The 13,250-nt window shown below is 39.6% G+C and overlaps 1 protein-coding gene across 3 annotated transcripts in view; it reads right to left on the bottom strand.

Moving 5' to 3' along the window:
- tfpia (tissue factor pathway inhibitor a) overlaps positions 1 to 13,250 on the bottom strand; it is a 39,665-nt gene that overhangs the window by 6,371 nt on the left and 20,044 nt on the right. For 2 of the 3 annotated variants that reach the window (XM_071483962.1, XM_071484119.1), the window contains exon 2: positions 10,444 to 10,647. In XM_071483962.1, the coding sequence (XP_071340063.1) occupies positions 10,444 to 10,647 (204 nt within the window). The remainder of the gene's footprint in view (positions 1 to 10,443; positions 10,648 to 13,250) is intronic. The other variant, XM_071484037.1, reaches the window with a different exon arrangement.

Genomic DNA, 13,250 nt, shown 5'->3' with positions numbered 1-13,250 from the left:
GAACAGTTTTCCTTTTTTTTTACTTTATTCTCCAAGTTCGTCTTTCTTTCTGTCCTGTAAATTTTTGTTCAGAAAAAAACACTCCAATGACTGTGAAATCAACTTCCCCTAAAAAAGTAAAATAAGAAACAAAAACAAGAAAAACATGATGTACTTTCCTTCCTCAAATGAATTTTCAGTTTTGCTGTGAAGGCATCTAAATTGTACTTTTTAAAATATGCAATATCCTGCAACAAAGCCAGTGGAAGCTATTTGGTTATGTACATGTATGTATGATGCAAGGCCTTGAGCAGTGAGTGGCACAATTGAAAGAGAACACTGAGTACGATACAGTCCAGTGAAACTTCTTTTGAAAATAAAAACATATGCAGGAAAGGCCAATGGAAGGGCGCTATAATACAAACATAGGGAGGGAGGAGTCTTCAAAGCCAGTACAGCATAAGGTGCAATAAATGAACTGCAGGGCATCAACCTTGCAATCACTGTCCATTCAATCACAGCTAACCCACTCCTGCCTCCCCAGAGGTTACATGACATTTCCACTCCAGTCAGGTTCTCAGATTCAGGTTGCCCCCCCCCCCCCAGTCTCACTCTGAAAGCTGAAAAGTCACCACTTCCAGCAAGAACGTCCTTATGCTGCCTCGTCCCCAGTGAACCATATCTCCTCCTCTGCCATGTCTACACTTTCTTTCCTGTCATATCTTCTCTACCTGTTACCTCAGCTCCCGCCCCCCTCTCTTTCATTTCTCAGCACTTATCGCATATTTTATCACCCCTGGGTCATGGCGCATTGGGATCTCGGCCTCACAGTTCTAAGCGACGGTTTGATGCTCATCTAAATTCTTCAACTTTCACTGTGAGATTGTTTTTTTGTTGCAACACTGTAGTTTTGTTTCCCGGTTCTCTACCTTTCCTTGAATACAGTTATTTCTTAATCCAACCTTTGCACTTTTGAAAGGTTGGATTTGAAAGTGTTTTAATTTTAAAAGTTATTTGTACTCCAGATCTCAGAACGCAATTTGAATATTCTCTTTAATCAGAGATGTGTTACTTTCAACAGCTCCAACTTCTGCAGTGTGGAGCACTCGACTGCAAGTTGTTGTGGAGGGTTTTTTGTGGAAACCTGCTGTTTATTTCAATAAGCTGTCACAAAACCTAAAAGAAATTACAAGCCAGTGACAGGCTCACGCTTGACTGCAACACAATCACAACAATGGTGTGAAATGCATCACTCTCAGTGGAACGCCTCAGTTTTGGACAGACTTTATTGGCATTATCAACCAACGCAGGTGCAACCTGACAAGGTGTGACGAGCTTATCAACATTTTTCAGCAGCAGAGTAGAGAGTATGTGTCCATTGGTGCATGTGTACAGGGTTGAATGAACACAAACATGGATAATTTACATCGTGTATACAAACGTTTAACTCCAGATACTAAAAAGTTCTTTTCGTGATTACATTAATGAGACATTTAAAAGCACAATGACGATGCATTTCACTTCCTAAATGTGTGGTCCGAAAGTTGTTGAGGCAGTGGAATCAAACCCCACAGAGCCACCAGTGGATTAGCCAGTACGAACCCACGCTGTGAACCAACACTTTGATCAAACCCACTAAACTCTATTTTAAATTCTAATGGAAATCCAAAAATACCAAATATGCAAAGCTGTGTTTTGGGTTGATGTGTCTAAAATGATGCTCAGTGCATAATGAAATTTTTCATTTCATGGACTGGTGCAGGCACGAAGACCGGGGTTTGAATAGTTCTTCAACTTCAATAGAGAGCTGAAGCAAGGTGATGCATAATGTGTATGGTATTGTCAGATTATAAAAACTCATATCATGCAATATGTGATGCTAATCAATAATCTGTCAACATACCAATTTGAGAAGACTGCCAGACAACAGTCCCTATTATTTCACATAACATATGGTCATAAAATTATATATCATCTGTCCACTACACTATTATGTTATGAACTCATTCTTATTTTGAGTTTGAAACTTACAGATGTGCAATAAAAATAATCTAAATATAGCAACTGTTGGCAATTTTAACCAGGATGTTCATTATTATCTTTGCTGGAATATCAGAATATATATATATATATATTCTGATATTCCAGCAAAGACCAGGCAAAAATACACAAACTAAATAAAACAAAGACATAATGTATAATCCCAGTTTTGTATGCATGTTGCTATTGCGTGCTTTGTGGCTACATCACACTACATCTCATCTGATGAGAAGAAGAAAGGTCATATTTTTCACAAATAATTTAATTATTGCATTATTGACCCAAAGTTGTATATATGAGCTTAGAAAACCTGAATGCTCTTCAAAGAGAACATCAATATTTCAGCAAAACAGCTGATTTCTTTGTTTATTAATTACATATATCTCACCTGGCTGATTTAACAAAGCAAATAACTTAATGTCAAAGAAATATTTCAACATATATTTAAACTTTTTTGCTGAAAGTCAGATGAGAAGATGGTTATCACTCTGTTAACGTCGCCGCCGGTCTCCTGTCTGCAGTCCCAGTCAACCCCATTCAGAACTCCACATGGCCTGGCAGTGACAGAAGGGTAGACTGCTTCTCCTTCACCTGGTAATCCTTGAACTGGCACTGTCCATTAGCCAGATTTACTGTCTCTCCCTCCCCGCTGCCCCCTTTCCCCCATGTCTACTCTACTCTTGGATGGACTAGTGTTGTGTTATTCAGTCTGAGCCACTTTGGTCATTTCCCATTTACAGAGCCAGGGTTGTGTTGGGACAACAGAATGTTTTTCAGCACACTTACAGAGCGGATAGCTAGTGGACCGTGGGGAGATATTAACTGAATTTGACAGAGTGTATTAGATTAGAATCACTCCCTCCACCTTTAAGCTCAGTTGCTGCTGGCTGTGGTCTTATATTTACCAGACAAGATACAAAAGTAAAAAAAAAATAAAAAAAATAAGCATATTTCTTCTTCGATAACATATTCAGCCATCATGAGTTTACAACAAGTTGGTGACAATTAGCTGACCAGACTAACCAGGCTGGTTAACAAGCTGACAAACCACAGACTCAGTCACACTTGCAAGAAGCCAAATAGAAATCTGTTGCGTCGCTTTACTTGTGTATACATAAATGCTGCTAAGTGTCTGCACCCACTACCCAGCAGCCGAGGATGCCTTGCACCAGCTACACACTCTCTGTGTGGTTTATCTGTTAAGTTCCTTTTATAAGCACACTCTACTGAGGGCTGGCCGCCATTAAAATGCTATCATTGCAAGATCTAAATACATTTCATGAGGTGACTTTGACTTAAAAGCACAGGGAAGGGGATGTGTCAAAGGGTAGTCTAGCATCCGCTCCAGAGCAACGTGGTTATGAATAATTCAGAAACAACATTCTTTATTAAAGCTTTGAAGGTGGAACAGATGATCAGTGTTTTGAGGAGAATTATCGGTCAGATCTTTTTTTTTTTTTTTTTTTTCCAAATGCTGTGTGTAAATCATATGGTCCACCGTTCCACAGGGTTTTGGCTGCTCTCCAAAGAGAATATTTCAGCAGAACAGACATCAGCCTTTAAGATGGGTGTGGAGGAGTTTTAGAGGTAGTCTGGTTTGTGAATAAAAAAAAAAATGCTTGCTCTCATACTGTGGCCCCTTTGAGTGTCATACCCAGAAAGATGAGAGTGATGAGATTTTAGGACACAGCACAATGAATCTATTGAAGACAAACAATGTTTAGTCTACACTTTGTATCACCCCATGCCTCCCTTATCTCTGCTCCGTTGCTTTCCTCACTGCTTAGTTTCTTCCCTCAATTTTCTTCAATATATTTCAACATATTTTGAAAGGTTTTTGTTATTCTGCCTCTAAATGTGCTGACACAGTCTTGGCGAGGCCTTCTGAGGACAGAAAAAGACAGACAACTGAACTGTAATGGAGCAGAGATTCAAGCAAAATAAATTAACTCAGGCATAAAAAGAACAGCGGCCACTGGATGGAGACAGACGTAATCCAATCCTACAGAAAGACACTGACCTCAGCAGCAATGTCAGCCAATCCATGTTCCAAACAATTACTATTACAATGTTATGGTTTGTATATTGTAAAGTGCTACATAAATCTAGTTTGTGGGAAGCACTAATGTCACAACGAGGGAAAGGTTAGACGGCTGAGCTCTCAGGTCGGAAATGCATGTGTTATCTCAGGAGAGAAATCAGATGTCAGAAATCATTTGAATGAATGGGAGAGGTTGAATTATTTTAGAGATTATGCTAATCTGTAATAGGGTTGCAACTGGCAATAATTTTCTAAATAGATCAGTTAACAATATGGTCTATAAAATATGAAAAATAGAGAAATATGACAATTTCCTAAAGTCCAAGTGGATATCTTTAAAATCTTGTTAACATCTGTTTTGTCCAGTTCATAGCCCCAAACTCTCACATTATGCTATGAAATATTTTTTCTCCTGACCTGTTTCTGCTACATCCAGCAACATCAAATTGTATATACTGTTAGTTTGTCTACCAATTTTCTTTTGCTTCCTTTTTTTTTTCTTTTAACCAATGTCTGTCTCACAGACTGAGCATAAGCCCTGAGCCAAAGACAGAAAAGTTCATCTGTCACAGAGAAACACAGTGTTTGTGTCTCTGACCTGTTCAAGCAGAGCTATAAGAGAGAAACCAGACCAAAGGAAGAGTTTGGGGCGTAATGGCTATGACTCATTGTGGTTTCAGTGAAACATTGCGGCTAGAAAGTGAAAGCCTTTGCTAAGCTGCAAAGACAAAAAAAAAAAAAAAACGTATCCCAGTCAGTAAGCCAGAATGTTCCTCCTATTGGTTTGTGACCTTTACAAGATGTGAGAATTAAAATATCTGCTGCACAGGATGGCTAAAATGACATGCAGCACACAAAAACACATTAACCCATTAAACCTGCTTCCTGTAGGTTAGAATTGTGGTGATATTTTCACATGTAGCTGCCAAAAACAACCCCTCTTGGAAAAGTCTTACCTCACCCACTTGCTAGTGTTGCAACACTGAACCATTGAAGATTAAGTTTTAATGAGCATATTTATGCAAAGAAACATTAAAGATTATATTGTAAAGGCAAGGGTAGAAACAGCCAAACAGAGAAATGCTATGGCACACTAAAAACTATTCATGGGTGGTGTTGATCAGCGAAAATTAGACCGCTGTTAATTTAGTTTCATTTTAAATTAATTTACAAATGCATTAGGCTTAATAAGCCAGACAGGATCAATATGACATTAATTGAGCTGCAGACGACCTAATTTTATTAGGTATTAACGGCTTCATTTGTTTTTGCAGTCATCACACTCATGACTGTACAGCTGTGTCCATATTGCATACTGATTGTAAGAACTACAATCCTTGTACTATCCTTTGTACTATTTTTTGCAACACAGGCTTCCACTTTTCCATAAGCACAAAGTCATCTTCTTCCACACTGATTTGACTATATCATCATATATATTACAGCTGTAACTTAAAGCCCTATGACATTTACACAGCATAGCACATTGAGACCCAGGACTTTATGGGTTTATTGCTCCACCATTGAGTCAAATGTAAAATATTCTAGATGTGCTGAGCAAAATTTCCCACATTTTCAGACATATTTGGTAGCTTTGGAAACTTTTACTGCAGTTTTTAGTGACCCCTCTGTTGGGCTAGTGAGGTTTGAGAGGTCTGATAAACTTTATACTTTACGTAGACAATATGCAACTTTAGAAAGACAAGTCAATTAGACTTTACAAGACAAAACCAAACACTGAAACTTTTGTTTGTTCCCCAAAATCTCCCTGTAGCTGTCTCACTACCATCTGCAATTTCTATTATTTCTTTTGCAGCTGTGAGGAGCTCCTGCTTTTCCTTTGCACGTGACATTGTGCAACAATAGTCAAGAATGCACTAAAATCACTGCATATATGCAAACTGACTGTTTTCAGTGCAGTTAAAGAGAAAGCACACCCACAAATTGTGCAAGACCCGTCCCTCTGAGTATATGTAAAAAATTAAACAGCGGTAGGGGACAGACTACTATATGAGACACAGTGTCAGGGAGTATAGGGACACTGCTTACCTACAGTGCTTGTACACATAGATAATTAGCCATGAGTATTTATTGTTGGGCTCTCTGCGTCTCTGTTGGAGAGACAGGGAGTCTGGTGGAGCTCCAACAGTCACTAGAAGCACATTTTTGGCCCCTGGGAGTGTTTCTGTTTGGATACCTGTGTTGTGGCTGGGTTAGAATCTTTCCTAAGATCTTGTCGCAATGTGCTTGAGTCTGTGCCAGTTTATCTCGGTTAAGTTAACATGCTGTTCTCAGGCCTGAAATATCTCGCTCTGAATATAGCCCAGTCATCTACAGCCACATGTGCTGTGTTTACTGCCACAGAAGAGAAATATAGTAAATCTCTCACCCCTGCTTGAGCTTGTAATGGCAGCTACGTCACCGTTTAGTCGGTCACTAATGGAATTTTGAAATTCAACTCACTTTGAGAAATATTTTGATATTAACCATCCTGAAAAATGTCTTTATACTTTTAGAAAAGAGCTGGTCAGCTTTGGTGTGGTAAATACAAACACAGTTGGCAGTACACCTCAGGGGTCATAGTGAAAACCTACCTTGTATTTGTATGTAGTACACAACTAGGGAGTAGTTTATTTCTTTCTATTGTATTTTTGACATTGGCTATTAAACCAAAGTCACTACCCAGCACAGAAAAATACACTCATAGAAGAGTGATTCAATTTAGATAAAAACAACTAGTAGAAGGCGTTATGCTATACGGTAACTTGCATTATTTTATTCAACCAATAACCAATAAAAATAGTTGTGGAAGTGTTTATATAACATATAGTTTATAGCTCTGTTCAATCCACTGTCATTTTCTTTATGATCAAAAAGCAGCAAGTTTCTTACACGAGTGAAACTTTGCACTCAGACCAGTTTTAACAGCTGACACAGTGCTAGCATGCCACCTACACATTTCCGTCCAAGCTGTTTTATTATTATTATTTTATTATTATTATTAAAACTCAACTTTGAATCAGCTGAAAATGCAGCGATATAAGATGCCGTTGTGTTGCTGTTGTTGACCATGAATTTGGGAGGCGGAGCTTCTGAAGAAGCACTGAGAGGGATGTATTTGTTTTGCAGTTCAAATGTCAAGAGACTTCTCCAGAAACCCTTACTCAACCATAAAGGTGTGTTGTTCGCCAGCTGTAGATAACAGTTTTACATACTGCCCACAACTGCTATACCAGAGAAAAAGGTGTTCCACTGCCATTCTCAAGTTTCCCTTTCGTGTGCATCCAGTTTTTTTTCACACGCGTACCTCACTGTTTCCACTCCCCTGAAGAGCTTTTGAACCAAGACAGTTCATTTTACTGTGGATAAACTGAACGCCCAGGTGTGAAAGGTCTAATTGCTGCAACTTTGATTTCTATTCAAGAGCAGCAGTTTTATGATACAGCACTTACTCCCACTTAACACAAAGACACATTTTATTCCTGGAGTTTCAAGACTGCACTTACCTGTAGCAAAGTTCTGTCTTTAAGTCATTTTCAAACACACACAGTTTACAGTGATATTTATCCCTCTGCTTTTATCATCTCCTCGGGTGCTCTGGTGTTGTTATAAAACATCAAATTTCAAATCAAATTTCAACGCTGTGTGTCATATGCAGTTTTATAAATTGTTTTCGTCTGTATATCCTTTTACCCCAGCCCCACCACAACACACACACACAAAAAAGCTTCCACACAACATGCTTAAACTTGTGGCATTGAGCTCTGTTCTGCACGGAGAAGGGAAAGTGATGATGATGGTGATCGCTGAGTCAATCTTTCCATTCAACAACAAGAAAAGTGGAATGAACATGTCTTGTGTGTGTGTGTTCATATCCCTGCCTCTTTTATCTCCTGCTCTGACAGTCTGTGTGAAAAGGCTGCTGCAGAAACTACACGTCAGCGTTTGATGATATTGGCAACATAAAAAAAAAATCACATAACAAAACACATATCACCAACATAACTTGAACTTACACAAGCATATTCCAATTGCAATGGCAAGGATATTAACAACAGCGTTTCAGGGTGTTGTGAGAGAACATAAACAGAATCCCTGCAAATGTCTAGGTGTTTTCATCTGCATTTTGAACTCATCACTTACCTGGGAACACTGCCATACAGAAGCTATGCTCCCCGCCCATCCAGAATCCAGTGGGAAAAGTATTTTTAGCTACATTTTTCATTTCACTCTAATTGCACTGAAAAAAACACCCTCAAATCACGGCAACGCTCACCATTTCCTGCATTAGTCAAGCAGCACAAACAGATTCACAGACACAGATTAATACTGACAAACACATACACTATACATGTGCAAAAACACTTCTGATGTAAACACAGCACTCATCCATGTATTATGTTAATTATATAGAGTTTATTTTTGATCCGCCCTCCTTATTGCTGTGTTTGCATACTTGGCTGATGAATTATTTATCTGACTGAAAAATAAAACATTGATTGCCTGTAATGAAGTGTTTGCCAGCTGTTTGCTGACGGTGACCACACGCTGATATGGGTGGAATCCTCTAATGTTACTTTTACAACCTCTTATCTTCATAACTGGGACTTCATTGCTACCCTTACAGGCGTGATATACTCTTCAGGGTCACACTGGCATCCTCTCCTTTTAACCTTTATATGGTTCCCCTTAGCTACATTATTAGCAAACATTGGTTAGTTTATAGTTAGGCAGATGACACACAGCTTTTTAACTTAATATCCTATAATGACTTGCAATCAGCTGTTAGGATGAAATTAACAACTGGATGGCTGTAAACATATCCAAAAGCTCCATAAGGAGAAAACTGAGATTCCGGTTGTGGGAGCTAAAGCTCGTAAATGCTTGGAGTCATGGCAACCCGCTAAGACCAGGCTTTTGTCATTAACGGAAATGGTATTCACACTCTGGTCAAATGACTCTGCAGTAGACGCGGGTATTTTTCAGCTCCGGCTCCAATCAGAATTGATGTATACTCAACACCTGGGTGAACGCCACATTTCGCCCTCGTTTCTATCTTTCAGAGCACAAACACTATAAACGGACCTGTCAACTGCCCAGCACAGTGTTGTTAAACCAGGAACACCATGGCCACACTCTGGACTACACGAGTGAGCTGCAGCCTCAAAATAAGTTTCAAAAACACACAATCACCAACTGAAGAACTGCAACATTGACAACATGTTAATTTTTTTTTTTTTTTTTACAAAAATTTGAGGTTTTAGGGCCCTTGGTTTTTTAACTGTTGTAGCATTAGCTGTTGAACTGAGGTGAAATCCAACACTTAAATTCAAAAGTGTAATCCTCGGGCTCTCTGATTGCACTGTTTTCTGCCATACTTTTAATTTAATGCTGGGATAGGTTGGGTCGTGAAGGATCTACCCACTGGAGTCTTCATTGCCCAAGAAAAGTAGGTTGCATTTCCCGGCCACATTAGAAATTGGCCTTCGAAATGGGACAGCCTAGTCACACCACTTTGATGCAATCAGTCTTCAAATGCAGCATTTGAAGGATGTAGCCCTTGATTTGAGACACAGCTTGGGAGTTTTCAGTGACTGACCATATTATTGTCACCTGCCAACAGGACACACAGCTGTAGATGGACACACAGTGGTGGTGTTGGCCACTGTACTGGACCTTTGCTATCTTTAACCATAGGTCACCCTATTTCTCAAGCTGGTGACCTATGGTTACCTGATAATAGTTTTCTCAAGGCCACACACATCCAGCATCTCTTGCAGGTGCTGTGTTTTCCTTTTTAGTTTTTCCTTTAAAATGATGGATTATACAAGGTGACTGTAAGAACATTTAAAATCAATTTTCAGTCTAATGAGCCCATCCCCTGACACAAGAATCAGGAAATCTAATTGTTCAGAGTTTGAACACTCAGTTATTACACATGATCAATCAATTTAACTTCAGTTTATCATCGATGTAGATTGTGTAACACATAAATAATCCAGTACTGACTGCCTCTCTTAAAAGTGGCCTTTTTTTTTTTAATTTACCAGATGCCTTCAGGAAACCTGTTGAGAATTAATGTGCTGGCAATGTTCCATTTCAGCTGCATACCAACAAAATGACTTTGTAATAGGATTTCATGCCCAAGGTGGCAATAAAGTCTAATGAGGAACAGTCCTTAAAAAAAAATAGATCTGTTGCTAACAACAACATAACAATAGACAACTATAATTCATCCTTGTTCTGTGTAGTGTTAGTATAAAAAAGTAATTATTTTGTATCCCTTTGTTTAGTGATGTTGGTGTTTGTGTTCACTATAATTTAAGTGAAGATAGTAAAATTTGTGAATCTTTGAAAACATGTTAAAACCATCTGTCACTCACCTGACACAACACACGTTTCCTCGCATGATTCTAAGGTCTCAAAGTTGTTGGCGTTTCCCCCGCATCCTCCATATTCAAACAGCTCACAGTATCCCGTATCAACATTGAAGAAGAATCTATCCTTAATGGCCTTGCAGGGCCCTGGCTCGTCCTTTAAGGCGCACAACTCGTTGAAGATGAAGAGCTCGGGCTGTCCTCCATCTGCTGAGGTGGGATAGAAAGGCAACTTTTAGTACTCTGCTGCTTGTGGCGCCCTGTGCTAAGGATTTTTTTTTTTTTCAAGAAATTAGGTCATAGCATCAAACTATAACCTCAGGCTTTTAGATAAGGTAAAGTTGCATGCCAGTATAATTTCCAAAGAATAAATGGTTTGACAGCTTACTGTCTTCACACTGGGTTGCAGCAGGAGGCTTTGTGGAGGATTGTTAACTGCAGAGAATAGTGAGTGGTGTGGTAATTAAAAATATGCAAACGTTGTAAAAGTCAGAAATGCCATTCACATACTACTTTTTATATATTTTATACAATGCATCTTCTGGTTCAGGCATAGGCCTACAGGTTGTTTTTTTTTTGTTGGACTTGCACTGAGGGTAAGAAACCAGGGAGCACCTACAAAATCCCCCCAGTACATTAAGGCAGATGCTGGCAGGTGGCAGCTAGCGGGAGCAAAAGTGAGCGAAAGCAGTGGAAATTTCACAGCAGCACACAGCGGTAGTTTGCACAGCAGCATAGCAAGAGACAGGCTCATCAGCCTGGGTTTTAAATAATCTGCCCATTTGTGGAGAGCATATTTGACAACAGAGAGTATGGTGAATATTATGTTGGATGGAGACTGACCTCACATTATTCATAACTGTCAAGATCAGATACTGTTGCGAACAGTTAACTGTGCACAGACATACTTCCTTACGTTCATTATCATTCATGAAGGCTGGGTCTGTCAGAGCCAGGAAAGAGGTGACATGAAACCCTCTGAGCTCTGCTAACCACTGTTGTCAATGTTAATTCACTATCTCAGTGTGCTGCTGGGAAATGGCTGTCTCTTGTCCCTCATCCCTGCTGTTTTTGGGTCAGGTCTCTGTTATGTCTGGCTGTAGCGATGCAGTTACTTCAAAAACCCACTGAGAAGAGAGGGATGTCTGTCCTAAGCGTTTTGCAGATGGTCAAAGCTTAAGTGACAGTGTTTAAAAGTGTCTTTCTGCTTTGCACATGCTAATATTTAATAAGCTTGATGTTGTAACATGATACCCAATTTGCCAAAATTTCCACCAGTGCCTATATATGGTATCTGCACTAAGCTAATACGACCTGGCCGATTTATCCGTCTACCTCTAGCGCTATCATTCAGCTCATATTGTAGGCAGTTTAATCGTCATCTAATTCTTTTTTTTTTCCTGGTCAGCATGGAAAACAAACATTAAATTCTCTTTTCTGAAAGGTACAAAGTTCCATCAAAACACAGCCTCTAATGGTAACCACCCTGCCCTTCCCTATCAGCACAGCAGTCAACAAACAGTCCCTCTGCCAGACAACGTAATGAGGGCAGCAGCTCACCACTGCAGCCTGCCCTCCTCCTTCACCCGTCCAATTCTAATTTATAACCAGGGATTGGGGGACACAAATCAAATACTCCCAATCTCCCTCCTTCCATCTGACCTGTGGTATTGCTACTACGTGCAGGAGGTGGCGTGAGGGCAGCAGGGAGCTTCCCTGCAGAGTCTTGTGGTGTTTTTATTTACATTCTTCTTCTCGTGGCTGATAAGCAGTACCAGACTGGGTCGTCTAGCAGGAGAGAAATTAAAACACCAACACTGGCAATGTGGGTCTCTGTCAGGTGCCCAATACCATTTTGGCTACGTAAATACACCTCACTGCCACTGATGTAGCAGAAAAATCTGGACATTGTGCTCATCCAGCCTCAGTGGGCCCTCTTCCCCTTTTAATACATTCACTAACGCCTGTACAAATACTTGAATTAACACAGTCAACACATGCATATATATTGTAGTTATTAGAATAATCCGTTCTGAAGATCCCAGCACATTTCACTGCCCTGTCCTGCCCTCTCACCACACTGTAATTATCATGTGAAGCTTTCACTATGAGATTTTAGAAAAATATAGAACATTATTTCATTATAACCTAAGCATTAGGTGATGGTGGAAAGCTGTTTTACTCTGACCCCAGTGCAAATATTTTTTTTTTTTTGTTTTTTTGGCAGAATTAAGGTGACTCAGTTTCCAACAAGGATTAGCCCTGTCTGTTGCAACACAGAAACAGCAAAATAAAAAAAATTCCATATGCATATACATACAGTAAATGAAAACAATATACATATAAGCTGCTATCAGGGCTGGGTGAAACATTTTTATAGCACTACTGATAAGATAAGATAAGATCGCCTTTATTAGTCCCACAGTGGGGAAATTCACAGTGCTACAGCAGCAAAGTGGCAGTGCAGAGAACAGGAAAGCTGCAAGAAACTGCAAGGATAACGATAACGATACCTTGACTAATACTTTTTTTCTGTATCGATTTTATCAAATCCATTTTAAGCAAGTGGTAACCTCAGCGGCTGAAAAATGAAGCCAACACAAAAGTACTAAATCTGCAGTTCCTTGAATGACCACTTGAGGCTGGCTCCAAAAGCAAGTCAACTGCCAAAGACTCCCATGTCAAAATGCACAGTTTCACAGAAACATATTGACAGCCTGGTACAAAAAACTGTTTTGGTCTCTATAGCTAATTAGCTAACAGGTGGGGGCCGTCACTGTCTGCTTGCTGTCTGTGAGTGAAATTCGGACAGC

The sequence above is a fragment of the Trachinotus anak genome, unplaced genomic scaffold, assembly GCF_046630095.1.
Source record: "Trachinotus anak isolate AG129_WGS33_773 ecotype Australia unplaced genomic scaffold, CSIRO_AGI_Tana_v1 ptg000001l, whole genome shotgun sequence".
NCBI lineage: Eukaryota > Metazoa > Chordata > Actinopteri > Carangiformes > Carangidae > Trachinotus > Trachinotus anak.
The sequence above is the reverse complement of the archived record's forward strand: the minus strand, read 5'-3'. Positions and strand labels throughout refer to the sequence as shown.